The following is a 23,178-nucleotide window of genomic DNA, read 5'->3' on the forward strand; positions in this document are numbered from 1 at the left end:
AGGGAGACAAATGCGGAATTCAAAATCTTACAAAAAATGAATCTTGAAAACTATTTACATCTTAATTGGGATTACTCTTGTAGGGTGACAGTAGACATGAAATTTTCTTTTTGCAAATGAGAGGTTGCAACTAGGAACCAAGGATAAGGTTGAAAAGGGACAGGAACCAGTTAATGAAGGACACTGAAAGTTAGGCTAAAGAGTTAGTTTAGAAAGGGGGCATAAAGGCAGGAAATCTCGTAAACTCCTTCCCCCCCAAAACTCCAAAGGCCATCAAATTATGACCCTACTCAAAATTCAGAGGGGCAGAACCCACAGAAAGACTGAGTGATACAATTCCCCAGTCCACGACAACTTAGAAGATCCACAGGAAAGGTCTGTTTCACCAGTAACAGGAGTTGGAAAGAGCTGCAGCCACAGCACAGTGCAGTTGGGCTGGAGCAAACCAGCTCCAACCTTCTAGGAACAGCCCCATGCAGTGCCTGGGTGTCTGGGGGGCACCTGGGTCCATGGCAGAGGGGGCAGTTTCCAGATATCTTGGCCCAGGGATCACCAGGGATAACCTTGAAGGAGGAGTAAGAGAACTCTGTCACACCAGAATGAGCTTGGAGTACAGCGCTGGTCTTAGAACAGCCTTGCAGTGGGAATCAGGGAGGCCACCCAGCACTTCCAGAGCTCTCAGCCCACAGACAGTAAGGGGATCAGGGGAAACTGCATAGGTCTTTCTACTCTACTTGGGGCAGGTCTCAGCTGTTTGCCCACACTCAGATCCAGGTTGCAGTCTGGGTCCCATACCACGATAGCCGAGCAGGGACCCTTCTCACAGCTCCAGGCCAGAGGGGAAGATCTGTGATCATCCACATATCAGAGCATAGGCAAGAGAGCAGTCTTATAAGACCTTGGAGGAATTGAGGTCCCAGTAAGGTGTCCTAACCCTGCCTCCCAAGGCCTTGGAAATAAAGGTAAATCAGTCATAGACCAAAAAAATGAGTAAACAACAGAAAAGGAAGAATCTGACCATAGAAAATTACTTGGGTCCCATGAAGGATCAAAATATATACTCAGAAGATAAAAAAGTTCTGTATCCAAAAACCTTGAAGAGAAATAGAAAAATGGGCTCAGGCAATGGATGAGCTCAAAAAAGACTTTGAAAAGCAATTAAGGGAAGTAGGGGAAAAGTTGAGAGGAGAAATGAGAGCAATGCAGATAAATCATGAGAACCAAGTCAGCAGCTTGGTGAAAGAAATACCAAAAAATACTGAAGAAAATATGTTAAAAACCACTTCAGGCCAAATGGAAAAAAGCAACACAAAAGGCAAATGAGGAGAAGAACACCTTAAAAAGCAGACTTGGTCAGCTGGAAGAGATAAAAAAGCTCTTGGGAGAAAATAACTCCTTCAAATGTAGAATAGAACTAAAGAAGCCAATGACTTTGTGACAAATCATGAAGAAATAAAACTATACCAAAAGAACCAAAAATTAGAAGAAAATGTGAAATATCTCAGTGGAAAAACAACTGATCTTGAAAACAGAGATCTAGGATTTAAAAATTATTGGGCTACCTGAAAGTCACAACCAGGAAAAGAGCCTAGACTTCATTTTTCAATAAATAATACAGGAAAATTGCCCCAAGAGCCTAGGAGAGGGTAAAATAGAAATTGAAGAAATTCACCAATTACCTCCTAAAAGAGGTCCTAAAAGGAAAACTCCCAGGAATATTATAGCCAAATTCCAAAACTCCAAGTCAAAGAGACAATACTAAAACCTGCCAGAAAACAAACACTTCAACTACCATTGCACTATAGCCAGGATTATATAGGATTTGGCAGCATCTACATTAAAGGCGCATAGGGCTTGTAATATGATATTCTTGAAGGCAAAAGATTTTGGTTTACAGCCAAGAATCAACTACCCAGCAAAACTGAACATCCTCTTTCAGGGGAAAAGATGAACGTTCAATGAAACAGGGGACTTTTAAATTTTCCTACTGAAACAACCAGAGCTAAATAGAAATTTTGATCTCCAAGTACAGGAGTCAGGTGAACCATAGAGGGGGTGAACAGGAAGGACTAATTATGAAGAACTTAATGATGTTAAACTGTTTGAATTCCTGCATGGGAAGAAGATACTGATAACTCATATGAACTTTCTCATTCATAAGAAGAGTTAGAAGGAGCATATATAGACAAGGCACAGGAAGGAGCTGAATATAATGGCATAATATAGAAATAAGATGGTCAATGGGTGGTAAAGGAATAATACTGGGAGGAAGGGAAAGGAGAGGAAGAAGGGGTTAAGATATTTCACATAAAAGTCAAGAAAAATCTTTTGCAATGGAGTGGAATGGAGGAAAGTGAGGGGGAATGAGTGAGCTTTCATTCTCATCAGAAATGGGTCAGAGAGAAAATAATATTCACACTCAATAGGGTATAGAAATCTATCTTACCCTAGAGAAAAAAATGAAATAAAAGACATGGGATAAGGGGGAATGAGGGGGGGCAGTAGGTGATAGAAGAAAGGGAGAGGGTACTCAAGATACAAAAAACTTCTGAACAGGGACAGGATGAAAGGAGGGAGAGAATAGAATAAATGAAAGTGGGGAGGAAAAGAGTGGAGGGGAAATATAGCTAGTAATAGCAACTGTGGGAAAAATAGTGAAGCAACTTCTCTGGTGGACTTATGATAAAGAAAGCAATTCATCCTAGAGACAGAGCCATTGGAATATGAACACATACTGAAGTATACACCTTTCCCTCTTTCTCACTATTCTTGAGGTTTCTCTACCTTTTTTTGGGGGGGGATTATTGTAATAATATAGAATAAATAAATATTTTATAAAATAAAATAACCCACCAAAAAAGAATAAAGAAGCAACAAAGCAAAAAAAAAGTTTTCCTTTTAGTTACTCTAGTTACAATGTAACTCTAGTTACATGGAAGTAATGGAAATGTCTTCCTTTTGATATCTGATCAATATGATGATCTTTGAAATGTAAAAATAAAAATAAAATTTTATCAATAAAAAAAGAGTGTAGAGTAGAAGAAAAAACACAACTCAATATAGGTTTATAGAATTCATGATAACTGATCAAGTTCATTTCCTTTCTCTGGGTCTTACCAGATGGTCTTAAAGATCCCTTACAGCTCTGACATTCCAGAATAGTCTGATATAAATGTAGCCTTTCTGCATTCTAAGCAAGAGATGGAAAAATAATTCTTAAATAAGTTCATAGTATTTATGTTTAAGATTCCCCTTAAATTGCAAAGATCTTGAAACTAAAAACACCTCTAAGAAGCCATTACAGAAATGATAAGATCTTGGAATGGGAAGGAGACTGAAAGAATGGAAATGATCACAAATCTAAAATTATAGTGGAATCAAATGGATTTAGGGAATGTCATGGTATGGGGATCTAGGCAGAGAACACAATAATAAAAAAAAGGCAAGCATAAAGGCACTGGTGTAGGGGAAAGATTGCAGAAATGACAGGCATTGGTCAGGAGTTCAGATTCCAATTCCTAGGTGAATTTCAAGGGTCCTTCCAACTCCAGATGTACCATCCTATGATCTACTATGAGAATTCAGAACAGTGAAGGAGGCCTTGATGGAGATGGGAAAGTTGAGATGAAATGTGACTCACTGAGGAAGGGGAACAACAGCGAAGAATTCAATTTTCAAAAAGTCTACAGGAGTAAGTAACAGTGGAAATATCCTATAGTAAATTGGAAGGGACAAAAAAGGGAACAGAGGGTCAGAGCTGGGAAGGTGGCCAAATTTAAGAGTACTAAATGAGACTGTTGGGCCAAAGAAGATTAGGAGGAAGAAGAACCCATGAATGCAGTTCAAGAGGAAGAGTCATCAATAAAGGGAGTTGTCAAAGAGCTGGCAGAATCAGAAAATCCTGTTACAGAAATTGAGGGAAGAGATGTCAACATAGTATCAAATAAAATTCAAGAAGAATATTAAACAAAGTTCAAGAAGAATGAGACAACTGGATCATGCAACATTTGGCAGTTTCAGTAAAGCAGAAATAAGAGCCTAGACAGAAAGGTCTAAAAGGAGAGCTTAACTGTAGAGCAGCCTGGCTACAAATGAAAACAAATAAATAAGCCAGAACCTAGAGAGGGGCAGTAGAGTCAATGAACGTTTTTATTTTTTTAACTTGGGCGAGAGACAGGCACATACAAGTTTTAAGGCAGGGCTTCTCAAGCCCTTTTAGAGCCCATATCCCTTTAGGAAGTAAACATTCCTCTACTCCCTCCTCACCCCATGCAATATGAATGAAAAAAATATTTTAGTTTTCCACATATGCACATGAAAACATAAAGTAACTAATTTTTCCTTTTCTGGGGTATATCAAAGATTATAAAACTTAATTCACTGGCAATCAATTTGTAATTTTAAAATAGTGCAATAAGATAAGTTATTTACTGAACACTACATGTACCCTTGCTTGAGAGTACACATACCATCCAGGGCCTAGAGGAAGGAATAAATAAATAGGGAAAAACTATGAAATTTATTTCTCCCATCCCCTAAGCTCAATGTCCCACTCTTCTATGTTTCTGCACCCTTATCTAGCCTACTAGCTTAACCCACAAACCTGCTGTGGTCCCTGGGAAGGATGTGACTAACTGGAAGCAGCATCCATATGGTCACCTTAAGAGTAACAGTACAAACTGATCAGATTCAAAATCTCTGGCCACAAATTCCTGGGCAAGGAGAGTCTACCTGGAGACTGCCACACCTCAGCAGTGTGGGATCAGCCACATATGCCACCCCCCATCATATCTGTGGGTATGTGTCCATTCTTCCCCTCAGTCCCTCACCCACCTGCTCAGCATTTCTTTGGGACTGAAGATGTGAGTGTAGGCGCCGGATGAGTGGAACACCATTCCTCGCCTGTCGTTTCAGCAGCCAGTAGTTATGAAGCCGCTGCATGAATTGGTTCTTCCTCTGCAGGGAGAGGCCACTACATATCTTGTTCAACCTTGGGGAGAGTAGGGACAGGGAGCAGGGAGCAAGAAGGTCGGTATTCAGAGTCAGAGGGGAATCTGGGTCATAATACCGAAGTACCCATCCTGACCTTAGTCTCCTACTAGATCTGGTAGATCAGGGACAAGAAGGCTGAAGAGTTGCCAAACACATCAATCCAGAGAAAGACTTAAAATGATAACAGCAAAGTCAGTATCCAAAGTTCATCATCCTGGATTTTTACCACCAGCCTTCAACCTAAGTTCCCCCCAATGTTCCACACTGGAAGCCCTCCCATGTGATCAGCTCTTTACTGCTTTGGGGTAGGCTCTGTACACATGGTGAATAACAATTATGAGATGTTTCACAAATACCTGAGAACCTGAACATGCATGGTGCATGAAGCCAAAGGGAATAAGAGGTAGAAAGAGTCAAAAGAAAATATCAGCATTATTTCCTACCTCCTGCTGTTAATGACACAAAAAGTAAGAACTCCTTACAGAAATATAACACTTTATGGTTTAAGGAAGTACTCTCCTCAGAACATCCCTTTGGAATAGGTTGTGCAAGGATTCATGGCACCAAGGCAGTCATGGATTAAAGGGGTTATGTGATTAAAGCAAACGTCAAAGTCAGAATTTGAACCATATTTCCTGATTCCAGCATTCTTTCTCCAATATCATGATGTCTCATAGGAAAGCAAAACTGGAAGTCCTGTACCATGGGTACTATCGTTTGGGCCAAGTGTAAACCCCTAAGAGACATGCTAATTTTGGAGTTCTTATTGAAAACATTAGCGTGATCTGAGGTCTAAAAGCATATTAGAGTGACTGTAGAAAAACTCATCAAGATCCTCCATTCTTCCACAAAAGAGAAGCTCAAGTCCCAGTATCTGGATTCAAGTTAATAAACCTCAGAGGAAGAATACTGACTTAGAGCAAGTCAGGTCTCCAAAAATGAGGAATGAGATGGCTATTTTTTACAAGTTAGAACTGGGAAAATATAAGGGACATTTGTGTAGATGTAAAAAAAAGTACAAAGAGCTCTCTTCTATAGTCTTTTCTCTAATTTATAATCAAAATGGCAAAAAAAACTGCCAATTGTAGCAAATTTTACTCTAATTCTCACTCTTTCTGAACCAGTTTGCCCTAAGAATCCAAAAGAATTCAGGGATTAAGCACAGGAAACTGTGCTCAAAGGAAAGAGTTAATCAAACAACTCTACTCTGAAAATATGGGGCAAGGTCTGAATCTGCCCACCCCAATATTGGATCCCAGCATGAAATAGATGTGGGTCCAAAAGAAGTTAAGATAGGGCAAAAGCCAAAACTCTTTTATGATACAATATAAATCCTGAGTCTATAGGTTACAATATAAATTCTTTCTCTCCAGATATCCTGCCTAGGCAAAGGCTCCACTCCAGTATCTCTAAGTGACAAATTCCTTAAATGATTTTAGTTTTTTTTCTTCTTTCCATTATCACATTCTCCCTACACCTTTCTATGAAAAACTGTGATAAGCTGAATAGACCAAGAGATTCAGAAGACCTAGATATCTGAGTACTAAGTTGGCTCTGCCACTAAATGAATTGTGGTCTTGAGCAGGTCACTCCCTAAGGGACTGGCCTAGAGGATTTCTAAGCCATTTCTAGATTGTGACATTCTGGAAGTCTATGAAAATATTCTTTTTTTTTTTTAGGTTTTTGCAAGGCCACACAGCTAGGTAATTATTAGGTGTCTGAGGCCAGATTTGAACTTAGGTACTCCTGACTCCAGGGCCGGTGCTCTATCCACTGCACCACCTAGCCACCCCCTGAAAATATTCTTTCTTAAGGCTGACCTCCAGGAAAACTTTTCTAACTTATCACCTTCTGTCCAAAAATTCCTGATTACTTTGTGCACATTAGAATATGTCTTATTTAATAGAACTGGGAGATGTGTTAGGTCAGATATCTACAGATCCAGAGACCTATTCTTTTTTTCAAGAACATTAAGCCCAAGGGAGGACATGTCTCTCCTTTTCTCTACTTCTCCAAGGTGAATGAATGAAAGTCCCCAGAGAATGGATACTTGGTCTAGATTTCTGCCTGGCCGGATGGCTAGGGCTCACCTGCAGGATGGGATCTGTGTTATAGTCACTAGGGGTGCTGTTGCAGGGGAATCCCTGGCTGGGTCCTCAGATTCCTTCTTAATCTTCTGCTTTACTTTCATTTTGTTCTTCTTTAGGGCAGTCTTCAGAGTACTGCTGACCAGGACTTTGCTTTCTTCTTCTCCTCCTCCTCCTCCTCCTCCTCCTCCCTCCTTTGTGTCATCTTCTTCCCCACCATCACTGGAGACCTCAGGGAGGACATCTTTCTTCACAGTGCCTGGGGGGGAATGGGCTTCACAGTAGGCTGTTTTGCGCACTGTGAAAGTGGTACCATTTAGGCTAGTTTCTCTCATGGGCTCTATCTTCATAAACAACCCAGCCCGCTGGGCACACGTCACATGAAAGGCTGTGTAGCAATTCACCTTGTGGCACTGGATGGCAGCCCCTAGGCCCTTCTGCTTACAAATATAGCAAGTCAGCTTCCATCGAGCTGGTGGGATATTGTCAATACCCTCAATAGGCTCCAGAAACACAGTATTAGCAAAACAGACCTCTGGTATCCAGATGGCACACACTACATGAGCCCAGTGCCCATCACTAGTCTGCTTGAAGGCCCCACCCTTGTTAGGGCAAAGAACACAGTCCACAGGGCGGGAAGGGGACTGCAGGCAACACCGGCAGAGCCACTGTCCCTCAGGGATGTAGGGGACCCCGTAGCACTCCTGATGCACAGCCAGATTGCAGATGTCACAGAAGAGGATGACATTGCTGTTGTGACACTCATCATCCATGCAGACACAGCAGAAGGCATCTTCATCAATAAGGGTCTGCTGAGCCCCACTACTGCGGCTCTCTAAATAGGATTCTTTTTCCAGTCTATCCACCAGTAATTCAAATGTGTCAGCAGAGATGATCCCATGGCCATCCATCAGCCTCTTCTCATTCACCATGTCTAACCAGGCCAGATCTTCCTCATCCATGTCATATTCCACATCTGCATCCAAGTCTTCTGGAGGCTTCTCAATGTAGCGATAGTAAGCAGCAGGGAGGGGTGGTGCATCTGGTTGGCTGCAGTAGTCAACTACTCGGAAGCTGGGCTGAGGCAGGTGGATGGAGGTACCTGGACCATGCTTGGAACAGGATTCCTTTTTCTTGCCTTTTGAAGAGGTTTTCTTGGATTTAGCAGGAAATAGAGGCTGTTCACTGTTTTCTTTGTTGCTGTTACATTCGGTGATGTCCTGAGCTGTCAGCTCATCTTCAGTAATAATTTTCAGAGGGTCATAGATGCTGATTCGGTGCAATCTTCCATCAATGTCCACCTCCACAATTCGCTGTGCCTGAGCATATGTGAGTGTCTCTCGAGTTGGGGAACACTTGAGGCTGTAAGGGGATGGTGAACGTCTACCTTCGGCATTCTGCCGTGATCTTCTTCGAGGTTTCCTCATATTACTTGCAGTTCAAATAAGTGGAGTCTGAGACTGAAAAAAGCCTAAGAGGAAAAAGTCAAGAGAAAAAATATAAGCTGGTAGATGGGGGTACACAAGACCCCCCCCCTTGTTTTCATGTGTACACACTTAGCATTCAAATAGTTGTATATATTTACATTTTTTTATTTTGGATCAAACCAGTGATTTAATTGGTATAAAGTACTCCTAATGTTGAAAAATTCTCTACCAGTGCACATCAGCACTTGTTCTGAAACTTACAGTCTTTGAGTTAGTTGCTGGAAGCACTAAGTCAAGTCACTTGTCCAGGAAGGACTTCAACTCAAACTTTCCTCACTCCTAAGGCCAGCTTTCAATCCACTATTCCAAGTGCCTCTAACATTTCTAACATTTCTAGACATACAATATGCTTTTCTCACAACAGTCCTACAAGGTAAGTAATATAAATATTATTATTATTATCTTCATTTTACAGAAGAGGATCTAGGATTCTAGTCAAAGTTCATCCAGCTAATCTTTCCTGGGTACTTAAACCACACTGTTATCCCAGAATCATGGTGACCTACAGGTAGCATCATACCTGTGCTAAAAATGTATTCCTTCTTGGTTCAGACCCCAAACTGCACATAGGTAGCATGTGAGCTATTTGGGGGGGGGGGGGGTTGTAAGGTGAATGGGGTTAAGTGGCTTGCCCAAGGCCACACACAGCTAGGTAATTAGTAAGTGTCTGAGACTGGATTTGAACCCAGGTACTCCTGACTCCAGGGCCGGTGCTTTATCTACTATGCCACCTAGCTGCCCCTTATAGAATAACTCTTAAGAAAAATACCTGAATACTATAGACAGGCTGGAGTAAAAGAATCAATAATAGTTAGTCTAATCTATAGAATGCTTTAAGTTAGACATGTCTGGAAGCCCTGGCAAGGAAATTCCCATTCTGAATCAGAAACCAGCAAAGGATTACAATGTCCTTTCCACATGTTATAAGCTCAAAAGATGCTCCCTTCCAAAACACATACAATGTTGAAAACCATTATCCATACAATGATGCTGAAAATTTCCAGTAGAAGTTTTTGGAAGTAGGGAACTACAATTGTTGACAAGGAAATTCTTGGCTCTTCCACTGTTATCTACAAGAAGCATCATTCCCTGAAAATGGAGCCTTAGAGTTCAAGATGACCTGAGTTGGCAATAGTGAGTTATGGAGTAACAGATGCTTTTTACCTGTATATACCTCATGGGTAAATCTAAAATTAGATACATATAAAGTACTTTGTATGTTTTAATACACTACATAAATAACAACTATCACTAGTCTCCCAAGGTTTAGAGTATTACATTCACATCTATTATAAATCCATCAAGGCAGATTAATGAGCCGCATTATCCACATTCTGTGAAGTAGGGCTGCCAATATCAAATTACCTTACAGGTAGGCTGAAAAACATCATCCAGAAGTCATTATTCTAGAAAGGGAATGGGACAAAGAGTCAAAAACGTATTACTCTTACATTCTGCTTCTATTAGTTTATCATATGAAAATTAAAAATCATTTTTTCACTTTATGCCTTAGCTGCTTCATCTATAAGATGTAATATTAGTAATCATACCTCTACTCTCATCTCATGTTATTATGAAGAACAAAGGAGATAATGGATATAAAATTGCTTTGGAAAGTATAAAGTATCCATCAAATATCAGTTTATTATCCTTAATAAAAATGTAATTACTAACAGTTAAAAACACCACCTATCCCAACACGGCCCAAGACTGATACAAGTAACCATCTCATCATTCTGGCAACAATTCATCCAGGGCACTACGTAAAGGGAAAGGAGGAAGAATGAAGAAATCCGCCAAAGGGGGCTGCCCTGTGTTTAGGAGGGCTGTGACCTGACCCAAACTGTCTCACACTAAAACGCCACGTGCCTTCGGGGCAGTTTCTCGGGGAGGTGGGAAACAGGACTGGGTAAGTCTGGCACAGAGGGCCGGGACCGTGGCGCGTGTGGCACAAGGTGCCTCGAGGGCACGCGCAAGAGGGGAGGTGGAACTGGAGTCCGAAGACACGGATTCCAAATGGTGGAAAATGTCCTCAGTTTCCAGGTCGGTAAATTGAGGGAATGGAAGGGAGGGCGCCTTAAGCTCCTTCCAGCTCTACAGGCTGCCATGCTTCGGGGCCCGGTCCGGAGTGTGCGGCTGCCCGCACACTTACACTCCGGCGGGGGGCTGCTCCGCCCTTCTCCCCCTTACAACTCCAGGAGCCCCCGAAGAGCTGGGGGGATCCCCACCATCGGGCCCCGCAGGCCACCTGTCCCTGCGAGGCTTGCGTGGCCGGAGGCGCAATGTCGCCCCTAGGACCGGGCCCCTCAAGTCTCCGGCGGAGCCCTGCCTCTTTAAGAGACCACGGCTTCTAGGAGCCCGTTGGGGGACGGGGAGGGAAACACGAAGCGGGGGGGGGGGGGGGGGGGGCGAGGAGAGAGGCGAGATCCGCAGAGACCCACGGACAGAAAAGACAGACGGATAAAACGAGGGAGAGGAGGCGCTGCACTATTGGCCAAGGAGTCTGCCAATCCCAGAAGCCCGGGGCCAGGGACCGCGAGGAGGCGGGGCCGCGCTCCGCGGTCTCCAATCAGCGAGCGCGGCGGGGGCGGGGCCCGCGCCGCGGGGGCGGGGCCCTCCCGCTCGGCCGCCAGAGGCAGGGGAGACAAGATGGCGGCGGCGGCGGCGGGAGGGGGGTCCCGCTCCTCGGCTGGGCCGCCCTCCCCCTCGGCCCGCTCGGGCCTCCGCCGCCTCCGCCCCCGGGGAGGAGTTACGCGGTGCCGCCGCCGCCGCCGCCGCCTCCCGGGGCGGGAAGCCTCCTCCCTCCCGGGCTTCCGCCGCTCCGCTCCCCTCCCCCGGCCGCCCGGCCCGCGCCCCCGCCCCCGCCCGGGCCCGCGGCCCCCGTTACCTCGGCCCGGCCGCGCCGCTCGGGGCCTCGCGGCAGGGGAGCGGCGGCCTCCGGCTGCCCCGCCGCCTCCGCGTCCGCCGCGCCGGCCCCGCGGCGCCGCTGCTCCGGGAGGAGAGGAGAGGGCCGGAGCCGCCGCCGCCGCCGCCACGGAGCCCGGCCAGGGGAGGCAGCGCGGGGGGAGGGATCACCCCCAGGCAGGGCCCGCCCCTCCGGCCGCCGCCGCCGCCGCCGCCCCTGCCCCCGCCCGCCCGCGCCGCCCCCGAAGGAGCGGAACAAGGCCGCCGCGCCGCCGCCGCCGCCCCGCCGCGGGGCACGGTCCTCCCGCAGCCTCTCCGTGGCGGCGCGGGCACCGCGGCGGGGAGGGGGCGGCCTGCGCGCCTCCGGGCCGCCCCTCCCCCGGGCTGGGGGCGGGGGCCCGGCTGACCTTGGGCTTGCCGCCGCACCGCCCCGCGCCTCGGCTGCCCCGGAGCCCGAGGGGGCCGCACCTCCAGGCCCCTTGTAGCCGTGCCTGGGAGGTGGCACAGTCCGGACCTGGATTCAAAGTCGGGCACCGCCGGCCCCCCTGGGCCCGAGATCGCTAACATGAAATGCAAGGGTTGGGCTGTGCTAGAGCACTCGCGCTATACCTGCGATAGTGACTGTCATGCTCTAAACTACTGCGTGATACAGTATACCGCCTTAGGATACAGAGATAACACCCCCTCCCGCCAAAAACACCGACACCTCACAGGTGTCAAGTCAACTACTTCCTGTCCTACTACCCTCCAAATAATACAAAATGCTTTCGCCTCTTTTTGAGACCACGTTTTGTATAAGTGAGGTCAATCCATTAGTTATCCTAATTACATTTGAGAATTACTCATTGAGATTCATGGTTGGACTAGGGAATGTGGGGGTGAAAAGATAAAAGTTCCTGCCCCTAAGCTACAATTTCATTAACTGGGAAATGATTCTCTTATTTAAATGCAGCAGTTATATAAGTTTGAGTGCCGACCTTAAGTTCCAGCTAATGACACACTTTGTTTCTTCTTAGTAAGGAAATAGCAAAGTCCTTTTCCCTTTTTTGCCTGATTTGGGAATGAGTTAATTTGTAATGAATTTTATAAGGATTTTTTTTCTTCCCATTTGGGGCTAGTGAGATGGAGGTTAAGGGCTCCATGATAGGTTGCCAGAAGGGAAAAAGTCTTTGAAGCATTTTTTTTTATAAGTTGAAGCTAATAAAAGAAAAGCAAAACAGCTTTGAGAGTTGGGCCTTGAAAATATTACACACTTTAAGAGGAAAAGATTGTATCCTAGAGAGATTAAAGGTTTCAAGTATACATTGCATATGGAAAAGATCATTTTATTTAGCTTAGAAAAGATACTTAATTTTTGCTGGTTTGACAGGTGGCAGCCTCAATTTCAATTGCAATCAAATAGTACTGTACTTTGATAAAAGTATATTTTAAGAGAGGAAAAGGTTTAATTATTTCAATCTATTAGTCACTGCCCCCTTCTTGAATAGATTTTGCCCTTGTCATTAAACTGGAAATTACATCTGTGTGAGGTACCAGTAGTTAATTGTAATTTGAAGTTTTCAGTTTTCAGTTGTAGTTGCATGACCAACAACGTTTATTTGGAACAGTCTGTTAAAATTATTTTTCTCTGGATAAATCTAAATACTAGCAGGATATGCCAGCTAACAGCCCATTTAACTGTCTTGCAAAATACAACAATATCCTAAGTTAATAAGAAATTTTTTAATATATGTGATAAAGTTAGCTAGATAGATGAAACATCAAACTCAAGGAATTTTTAGGTTAATATTAGTGATATTAATGTACATTACTATACACAAAAGGAAAAAGTAGGGAGCAAATTCAGGAAGCTGTGAATGTTGAGTCAGTATTTTCAGACATAGGAAAAATTACTCTTTGAGATGGAAGATGAGAAAAAGGGTAGTTATCTAGAGAAGAGAGACCTGTCTGGAAAAATAAACTGTTGAGTGGAAGGTAAATGACAAAACAGACATGTGTTATAGTTCAATCTACTCTTGTTTGTGCCTTACCTTCCTAATCCATTGGAATAGTGGAAGTTAAGGGGAAAGCAGAATTTGATTTACAGTCAATTTTAAAAAAAATGTAAAATACCCTTAAGAAAAAAAGAACTGCCCTAAGAATGGTATTAATTTATTCTCAGTCCATCTCTCTTTGAAAAATACAAGATGGGGCGGCTAGGTGGATGGTAGTGGATAAAGCACCAGCCCTGGAGTCAAGAGTACCTGGGTTCAAATCAGGTCTCAAACACTTAATAATTACCTAGCTGTGTGGCCTTGGGCAAGCCACTTAACCCCATTTGCCTTGCAAAAACCTTAAAAAAAATACAAGATATAGTTGCTGTAAATCCATACCAATGTTTTTTTTTTTCCTATTGACAGGTATTTTTATCTATATGATACTTATACCAATGGGAGTTTTCAAAATGGATGAATGAACACCATGATAAAAAGCTACATTGGGTTCAATCTTGTGAGTGAAAGAAATATTTCAGTACAATGAGTATACATTGTGAGTTCAAATATATATGCTTTGCCAATTTTCTTCATTAAAACTTTTCTTCTTAGGGGGCAGCTAGGTAGTGCAGTGGATAGAGCACAGGCCCTGGAGTCAGGAGTACCTGAGTTCAAATCCAGCCTCAGACACTTAATAATTACTTAGTAGTGTGGCCTTGAGCAAGCCACTTAACCCTATTGCCTTGCCAATAAAAAAATAAAACTTTTCTTATTAGAACTTTATTTAGCTGAAAGTTTTTCTTCTTTAATTTTCATCTTCCATTTTTAATATTAGTACTTTAAGATCTTTACTCCAAATTTTGATGGTGTCTTACAGTGTAACCAATGAAACAATTATGCCATAAAAAAAATTTGGAACATGTATCAAATCCAAGAGGCACTAAATTTAATTCACTTTATTCCCTGGCTATTTTAATGAATTAAAAAAATTCACCAATATATTTGGATTGAGATGTATTTTATAATTAATATACTTGTTTAATACATGAGTGCATTTATTTCTTTCGCATTATTGCTAAATAAATGGTTATGTTCAAGATCTTTAAAAAAAAAATTCACCAACCCCTCCATTAAGAGAGTCAGCAATTTAAGTCAACAAATGAGAATTTGTTTTTTAAAATGGTTTAAATAAGTGTTTACATTGTAATATGTATGAATAGAAACTTAGCATAGCTGAGATAAAATGAAAACTATTAATTTTTTTATACCTAGAGTGAAATGAACACAAAAGGTAATTTGTATGAAAATAGAGCTATCAAACAGATTATATTGGCCCAAACCGGATTAAAATATATTTGGGAAAAATGTAATAAAAGAAATAAAAACATAATAAAACATAGATAACATTACATTTTTGAGTTTGATACCACTGCTCAGAACATTCTCTTTGGTTGTTATTGTGGGAATAACAGTCACTGTAAGAAAATACAGATGGTGTGCTATTTGTCTTATAAACAAGAAAAGGGAAAGCTTTGTGGTTCTGACATTAAGCAACAGTTAATTTCCATGTTTTCTTTCATGGAAAAATTCACTTATGCTCCCAGACCACCCACCTAAACAGTATACTGTACTATGAAATTAAGATCTTAGGTGCAAAAAGGTAAAGGTGAAAGTGTGCACATGACTTTTTCACTATAATTTTCAGTGTAATTTTTAAGCAAATTCATTGCAGAAAGAGTGAGTTATGTCAATTTAATCTTTAACTCTTATAAACTAGGAGTATAGTTTCTAGTTCTGGGCTTATGCACAATTATAACAAATTTCAGTATCCTGTAGAATTCATTGTTGCCTGGTTTGAGACCAGGATTAATCAATTTTTTCTAAGCTAATCATATTTTTTTTTTGAATTTTTATCATGTGTTATGGTCTGAGGGATATGATTTGACCTAAAATTAGAGTGAATTGATTTGCTTCAATCTTTATTTTTTTTTCAAAGAGAGTATTCATTTTATTATTGCCTCAGAGCCCTACTGACTGGGCACACTGCAAATTTATGTTACTTAATTTCAATTGGGCCTTCACTGAAGCAAGGTAATAATTTCAAACCTCTTACAATAGCTTCTCCAAATCTTTTCAACCCTCTCATGGTACTTCCTGCCCTCATCTCTAATTTAAGAACCCTGCCTCACATTTCACTGGAAAAATTCTAAGAGCTTCCTCTTCTTTTCTCAACTCAGATCACTCAGATGCCTTCCATCACTGTCTTCACCCCTGACACATGAAGTGATCCTTCTTGCCTGTGTAAACCCTCTGTGTGCACTAATGATTCTATATCTCATCTTCTTCAGCCAAATGCCACTTCTGTTTATCCCCACTCTTAATAATATTCCATCTCTCCCCTATGAAGGGGCCTTTCTCTACTTTTCCTCAAACATACCTTACCCCTCACTCCCCTCCCCCTCCACCACCACCAATTTCAAGTCTTTTAGCTTAATCATAGCTCCATTTCAAGGCTAATCTCCTTGAAAAAGGAGTCTACAATTGGTATCTTAGTCAACCAATGCTTACTATTTTAAGAGAAAAGTATAGTTCACAATGGGATCAAGTTGAGGAAAGGATAATGAGCTGAGAAAGAATTGAGGAGTAGGGGGATTGGAGGTTACTTCCTCTCCTCCCACTTGACTTTCACCTCCGATAACCAGCTCCATCCTCATCATTCACCTGGAATTGCCCTCTGCAAAGTTTCCATTAAACTACTAATCTCCAAGCTTTTTCTCAATTCACATCCTTATGGATCACTCTGCTACTTTTTGCACTGTGTAGATTGTGTCTTTTCCTGGAACTTCCTTGGGGTTCTCATTGACATTACCTTCTGACTTACATCTCTGCTCCTTCTAAGTCTTCATCTTTAAGTCTTGCTCACTTTCCATGACTATCCCTCAAGGCTTTGTCGTTGGTACTTTTCTTGCCATAGAATCAAACTATCCCTGACTGTTAGCAGGATTCCCTTTCTATTTGAGTTTGACACACTGTACTATCTTTCTTGGTGGTCTCATCCGTTTCTCTGGATTCAATTAACAACTCTATGCAAATGATTCTCATTTAGTTATACACCCCTTCTGCTCTTCAGTCTCACATCACCAAGTGTGTATCAGGAACCCCAAATTCAACATGTCCAAAATAACATGTCTTTCCCCAACAAATCTTCCTCTAATCTCAAATTTCCTTTTTACTATCAAGAGTTTCTCTAGGGGCAGCTAGATTGCACAGTGGATAGAGCCCTGGAGTCAGGACGACCTGAGTTCCAATCCGGCCTCACTTAATAATTACCTAGTTGTGTGACCTTAGGCAAGTCACTTAACCCCATTGCCTTATTTAATAAAAAAAAAATTAAAAGAGTATCTCCATATTCAGGAGTTAACGGTATCAGCAATTCATTTTCACTTAACTCCCATATGTAAGCTGTGGCTGAATCTGGCCTCTACCCTCATAACATCTCTATTCACACAACTGATATCCCAAGATAGGTCCTTATCAATTTACACCTAGACTATGATAATTTCCTGGATGGTATCTCAGCCTTAAGTCTCTTCCCACTCCAATTCATTTTCCACTTGGCTACAAAAGTGCCTGACACTTGACACCCCCAATCAGTAAATTCTAGTGACTCCTTAATATCTCCAGAATCAAATATAAAATTCTATTTGGCTTTTAATGTTTTTTATAACCTCTTCCCCAGTTTTCTTACATTAAATTCTTTTCTACTTACTCTAATAACTCTGGCCTTCTTGCTATTATTCCTCACACATACTTCATTCCATACCTTTTCATTGGCTGTTCCTTTACCTTTTCATTGGCTATTTCCTTTACCCATGCACCTCTACCTCTGAGACTTAGACCCCTCTTCTTTCCTAACAGACTGCCTGCCTTCATGGACCTTCTGTACCAGTGCTGACACTTGAAAATTCACAGACAAATATGAATGAATATCTCCTGAAATTGGTATTGGAACTATGGGAATCGGCTATTTTGTATAGGAAGCATTGGGAGATGTAGTTTACTTTTGTCTTCCAGAAGTTGGCTCACAATTGAATAAACGAGTTGAGTTTGGAGCTTTACACAGTAAGCTGCCAATGCACTCTATTCTCCACTAACAGAAATTACTGAAATTAATGTAGGTCTTGCAAAAGACTTGTCAAGAAATCTTGTTATGGAGATGGTTGACTGAGCAATTTAAAAAAAAATCTCTCTTAAAAAAATGAGAGAAACATAAAAATCTATTAAGGATTGAACATTGAATCCCCAAATAAATTAACATAAGAATACAGTCCAGCATAGTTTTGTCCTAATTAAAGTGGTATGTGGAAACTAATACTTCTGAAACAACATAACAAAAAAAAAATCTTGACTACTCAGAAGTGAAAATGCTTTTTACTCTTTGTAAATGCATTTACCTTTTATCTTTTACTTTGAACAACTTCTTCCTCGTAATTTTAAGTTAGTGTCTGTATAGTTCTGAATTCATTGTATTGTGTGGTAAAAATGAATTCTGAGACCATGTACTTTTAAGCTAGAATTTTATCTGTAAAAAGCCTTTACTAATTATGTTGTAATGGTTGTTCAACTCCATCATCAGTTTTGTTCAAAATATATTTGGTTTTCTGTCCTTGGGATAATTTACCAAGATTTGTTAGCTAACTGATGTCAGATGGAGAGCAATACCTTCTTATTTTGTGAATAAACTGGTTGACTGAAACTTTTTTATACAGATGAGGTTTCAATAATGCAGCAGAATAGGTAATAAAATTTAATAAACTTTTTAAAAGCCCTGGAAAAAACAACAACCAATATTCAGTTAGGTTTACTAAGGGAAGATTTCTTGGAAGGCATCATTCAAACTGGTTCTTAGTTGGTATAACAGAATAAGAATGATAGTCTTCTGAGCAAAAAAAAAATGTACCTAAGAGAAGGGAAGTGAAAAACTTTATCAGATTTCTCTGGTAAGTATTTTGTGTCCAAAATCTATCTTATAGTATAAAAAGCATCCCCCGGTAGACAGGTAGTCAAAGAATATGAACAAATAGTTCTCAAAAGGAGAGTTGCAAACTATTAACCCATATGAAAGAATGCTTCAAATCACTAATAAGTGAAATGCAAATCTTCAGTGGATTGAGTCAGAAAGACTGCTTTCTGAGTTCAAATCCGGACTCAAATACTACTAGTAGTACTATAACTTTGGACAAGTCACTTCACCCTGTTTGCTTCACTTTCCTCATCTGTAAAATGAGCTGGAGAAGGAAGTGGCAAACCAATCTAGTATCTTTGCCAAGAAAAATCCCAAAAAGGATCATGAAGAATTGGACATAACTGAAGAATGACTGAACAACAACAAAACAATCCTGAGATGATCTGTACACACTGCAAATTGACAAAACAAAAGATAATAGTCAATATTGGGGGAAGGTGGGAAGACATGAATGCAATAGAATATTACTCTTCAGTAAGAAATGACAAATGTGATGAATACAAAGAAGCTTAGGTCTACTTAAATTAACAATAACAAGAATAATAATAAGCAATAACAAGAAAACAACTTAGATAATGAATACTACAATATAAAAAGAAACAGCAAAAAGCTGCAAAGTTAGAACAACACTTGAAAGAACAAGATATTGCTCCCATTTCAACCCTTTGTGATAGTTCTGCAAGTGTGGTATATTACAAATATTTTTAGACTTTTTCAGTGTATTGATCGGTTATGCTGATTTTTTCTCTACATTTAAAAAATATTAAATAGCTCCTTGTCAAGAAGAAGGGAAGGAACATTGAAGGAAGAAATAATTTACATTTATTAAGCACTCATTACATGGCAGGGAGTGTGCTTAAAAAATATATCATTTGATTTTCACAAAAACCCTGGGAGATAGGTACTGGTATCTCCATTTTGCAGATGAGGAAACAAGAGGTAAACAGAGGATAAGTGACTTTTCCAAGATCATACAGCTAATATCCAAGGCCAGTTTTGAATTCTAGGGTTCCTGACTACAGGTACATTACTCTATCCATTTTGCCACCTAGTTGATATTAAAAAAGATACCAATAATTATATTTAAATGAATGATGCCGGGGGTGACTAGGTGGTACAGTAGATAAAGCACCGGCCCTGGAGTCAAGAGTACCTGGGTTCAAATCCGATCTCAGACACTTAATAATTACCTAGCTGTGTGGCCTTGGGCAAGCCACTTAGCCCCACTGCCTTGCAAAAAACCTAAAAAAAAAGGAATGATGCCAGAACTGTGAACTCACCCAACCTTTCTGAAGAGAAATTTGGAACTATGCCCAAAGGGCAACAAAAATGTGCATACCCTATGATCCAACAATACCACTACTGGGTCTATACACTGAAGAGATGATGAAAAAGGGTATAAAAAACACGTACAAAAATATTCATAGCAGCCCTGCTTGTGGCGGCAAAGAATTGGAAATCAAGTAAATGTTCTTCAACTGGGGAATGACTTAGCAAACTGTGGTATATGTATGTCATGGAACACTATTGTTCTATTAGAAACCAGGAGGGACAGGAATTCAGGGAAGCCTGGAGGGATTTGTGTGAACTGATGCTGAGTGAGATGAGCAGAAGCAGAAAAACACTGTACACCCTAACAGCAACATGGGAATGATGATCAACCTTGAAGGACTCGCTCATTCCATCAGAACAACAATCAGGGACAATTTGGGGCTCTCTGCAATGGAGAATACCATCTGTATCCAGAGAAAGAACTGTGGAGTTTGAACAAAGACCAAGGACTATTATCTTCAATTTAGAAAAAACTGATACCTTATTGTCTGATCTTGCCATCTCTTATACTTTGTTTTTTCCTTAGGGATATGATTTCTCATCACATTCAATTTGGATGAATATACCATGAAAACAATGTAAAGACTGGCAAATTGATTTCTGTGGGGGGGTGGGGGGAGGGAAGTTAGATTAGGGGAAAAATTATAAAACTCAAAATAAATAAAATATTTTATTTTTAAAAAACGAATGATGCCAGAAAACAAATTTTTAAAAATTGGTGATGTTAAGTAGGAAACAATACTGAGCGGAGTCAAATATACAACAATCAGTGATGTGTAGACAGATCTGAGAACTATATTGAGAAGTGTAGTAAAGCCTGACTAGGAGAAGAATGGGGGGCGGAACCAAGATGGCAACAAGAGCTGATCTTGTCTTAGGAGCTCTCATAAATCTTTGAAACAAAGGACTTTAAATTTTTGAGAGACAGAACCCACAAAGGGACCCAGTGAGGCAGTTCTCCTACTCAAGGTAACCTGGAAGAGAACGGAAAGGCTCTGCTCCCCAGGTTTGGAGGAGAGGCCCACCAGAGGGGTGGCCCACCAGAGCGAAAGAACTTCAGCCTCCCGGAGGCAGCTCCAAGGCGCTGGGAGCCACGGCTCACAGCAGAGGGGGAGTTTCCTGAGCTAAACCCCGGGGAGCACCAGGCACAAAGTGGAGGAACAGCAGGGGAGCCACTGCCAGAGCAAGCACATGAAGTCCAGCCCTCAGGGCATACAGCAAGCAGCATGGCCACTGCATTCCAGATCCAGGACACAGAAACAGGCTGAGCCAGTAAGCAGGAGCCCCCAGGGCATGAGCCCATTGAGCTGAGGGAGAGGAGTGAAGAGGGACTGCTAAGCTCTGCCCCTCGAAAAGGACTCTGGGGCTCTGAACGCATTCAGATCCTGATTGCAGTCTAGGGCCAACCCATAGAACAGCAGGGGCCCCCTCCACCTCAGCCCCATAGCACAGGGGGGCACATATGGTCATTCACAGACCAGGAGGGAGGACAGAGCCTCACACAGTGAGATGCTTATAGGAATGTCCCAAAAGCTCAAGAAGCACCCCAAAAACAGGCTTAGGATGGGAAAATGAGCAAGCAGAGAAACAAGAGGAACACCACTGAGAAATACATTATCTATGATCCCAAGAAGGATCCACATACTCAGTCTGAAGATGAGGAAGCACAAGCTCCTGCTTCTAAAGACTCCAAGAAAAACAGAAACTGGGATCAGGCTATGGCAGAGCTTTAAAAAGACTTTGAAAATCAAATGAGGGAGTTAGAAGAAAAACTGGGAAAAGAAATGAGAGAGATGCAGGAAAAACATGAAAATGAAGTCTGCAGCTTAGTCAAGGAAATCCAAAAAAATGCTGAAGAAAACAGCATGCTAAAAACCAGCTTAGGTCAAATGGATAAAACAGTTCAAAAAGTTTTTTTTTCTTTTAAATTTATTTTTTATTCTCATTTTGTACAATTTTTTTTACATTAATAAAATATTCTTGTTTACAAGTAAACAAAATACCCCTCCTCCCCCATGAATATAGATAGACTTGTTTGGGCGAAAAAAGTAAAGGGGAGAGAAAAAAATTAAAATAAAAAAATAATAATAGTAATAATTGTAGGTATGGCCAGGTGGCTCAATGGACGAAGCACCAGGCCTGGAGCCAAAAGCAACTGAGTCCATATCCAGCCTCGTAAACCCAACAATCACCCAGCCATGTGACATGCAAGCCACCTGATCCCCACTGCCCTGCATAAACCAAAAAATAAGAAAGAAAAAAAAGACCCAAAATAAAATAAAATAGTAATAACAGTAGGGGTGGCTGGGTGGCAGACAGAGCATTGGCCCTTGACCCAGGAGCACCTGGGTCCAAATCCGGCCCCAGACACCCAAAGATCACCCCGCTTTGTGTCCCCAAGCAGGCCATCCAGCCCTACTTGCCCTGCACCCTCCCCCCAAATAATCATAACAAAAAATGGGCTTGAGTCTTTGTTCCAACACCAACAACTCTGTCATGGGTGGATATCATTCTTTATGATAAGTCCATCACAAAAGTTACTTCCATATTTTTCCACCCTTGCCATTGCTGATCCCAACTCCCTCCTTTCTTATTTCTCCACTACCATGTACTCTATTTTCTCTCTCCTTTCACTATGATTCTGCTGTAGGGTCGCTGAGTGGCACAGCAGACAAATCACTGGTCCTGGGGCCAAGAAGCCCTGAGTCCCCATATCACCCCTTAGGCCCAGCATCCACCAGGCCCTGTGGTCCTGAGCAGGCCTTCCATTCCCAGCCCCTTGCAAGAAGTAAGAAAGAAAATGTGTTATATCTGGCCACTCTCCCCCCATGGTCCATCCTCTCCTCCTTTATTCACATCCCCACCCCTTCCCCCTGCTCCTCCCTCCTTCTTACTCCAGATGTCTATACCCCATTGAGTATATTTGCCGTTTCCTCTCCTAGCCATCTCTGATGAGAGCAAAGGTTCCCTCATTCCCCCTTGCCTCCCCCCTTCCATATTATTGCAATAGCTCATTGTAATAAAAAAATCTTATGTGAAATATCTTGGACTATTCCCCTTCTCCTTTTTCTTTCTCCCATTCCATTTCCCTTTTGTTCTATTGACTCCATTTTTACACCATATTTTATCTTCAAATTCAGCTTTCTCCTGTGCTTCAACTATAAAAGCTCTCTCTACCTGCTCTATTAACTGAGAAGGTTCATATGAGTATTATCAGTGTCATTTTTCTATGCAGGAATACATGCAGTTCATCCTCATTAAGTCCCTCATATTTCCCCCCCTCTCCTCCAATCTCCATGCTTCACCTGAGTCCTGTATCTGAAGATCAAACCTTCTGTTCAGCTCTGGCCATTCCAACAGGAACATTTGAAATTCCC

At 41.8% G+C, this 23,178-nt stretch overlaps 1 protein-coding gene across 8 annotated transcripts in view; it reads right to left on the reverse strand.

The window, feature by feature from the left end:
- Nucleotides 1-11,516, reverse strand: part of BRPF3 (bromodomain and PHD finger containing 3) — a 91,692-nt gene extending 80,176 nt beyond the window's left edge. For 5 of the 8 annotated variants that reach the window (XR_012478460.1, XR_012478458.1, XR_012478459.1 and 2 more), the window contains exons 1-4: nucleotides 11,454-11,505; nucleotides 9,932-9,972; nucleotides 7,083-8,550; nucleotides 4,834-4,990 (exon numbers count right to left, since the gene is read on the reverse strand). Coding sequence is in view for 5 of the 8 variants with exons in the window: in XM_074236420.1 (XP_074092521.1) it covers nucleotides 4,834-4,990; nucleotides 7,083-8,506 (1,581 nt within the window). In the remaining 3 variants the exon portion in view is untranslated. Of the gene's footprint in view, nucleotides 1-4,833; nucleotides 4,991-7,082; nucleotides 8,551-9,931; nucleotides 10,852-11,453 lie in introns of those variants that run through there. The other 3 variants (XM_074236421.1, XM_074236419.1, XM_074236418.1) reach the window with 3 other exon arrangements.
- Between the last annotated feature and the right edge of the window lie 11,662 nt (nucleotides 11,517-23,178).

The sequence above is a fragment of the Macrotis lagotis genome, chromosome 5, assembly GCF_037893015.1.
Source record: "Macrotis lagotis isolate mMagLag1 chromosome 5, bilby.v1.9.chrom.fasta, whole genome shotgun sequence".
NCBI classification, from domain to species: Eukaryota; Metazoa; Chordata; class Mammalia; order Peramelemorphia; family Peramelidae; genus Macrotis; species Macrotis lagotis.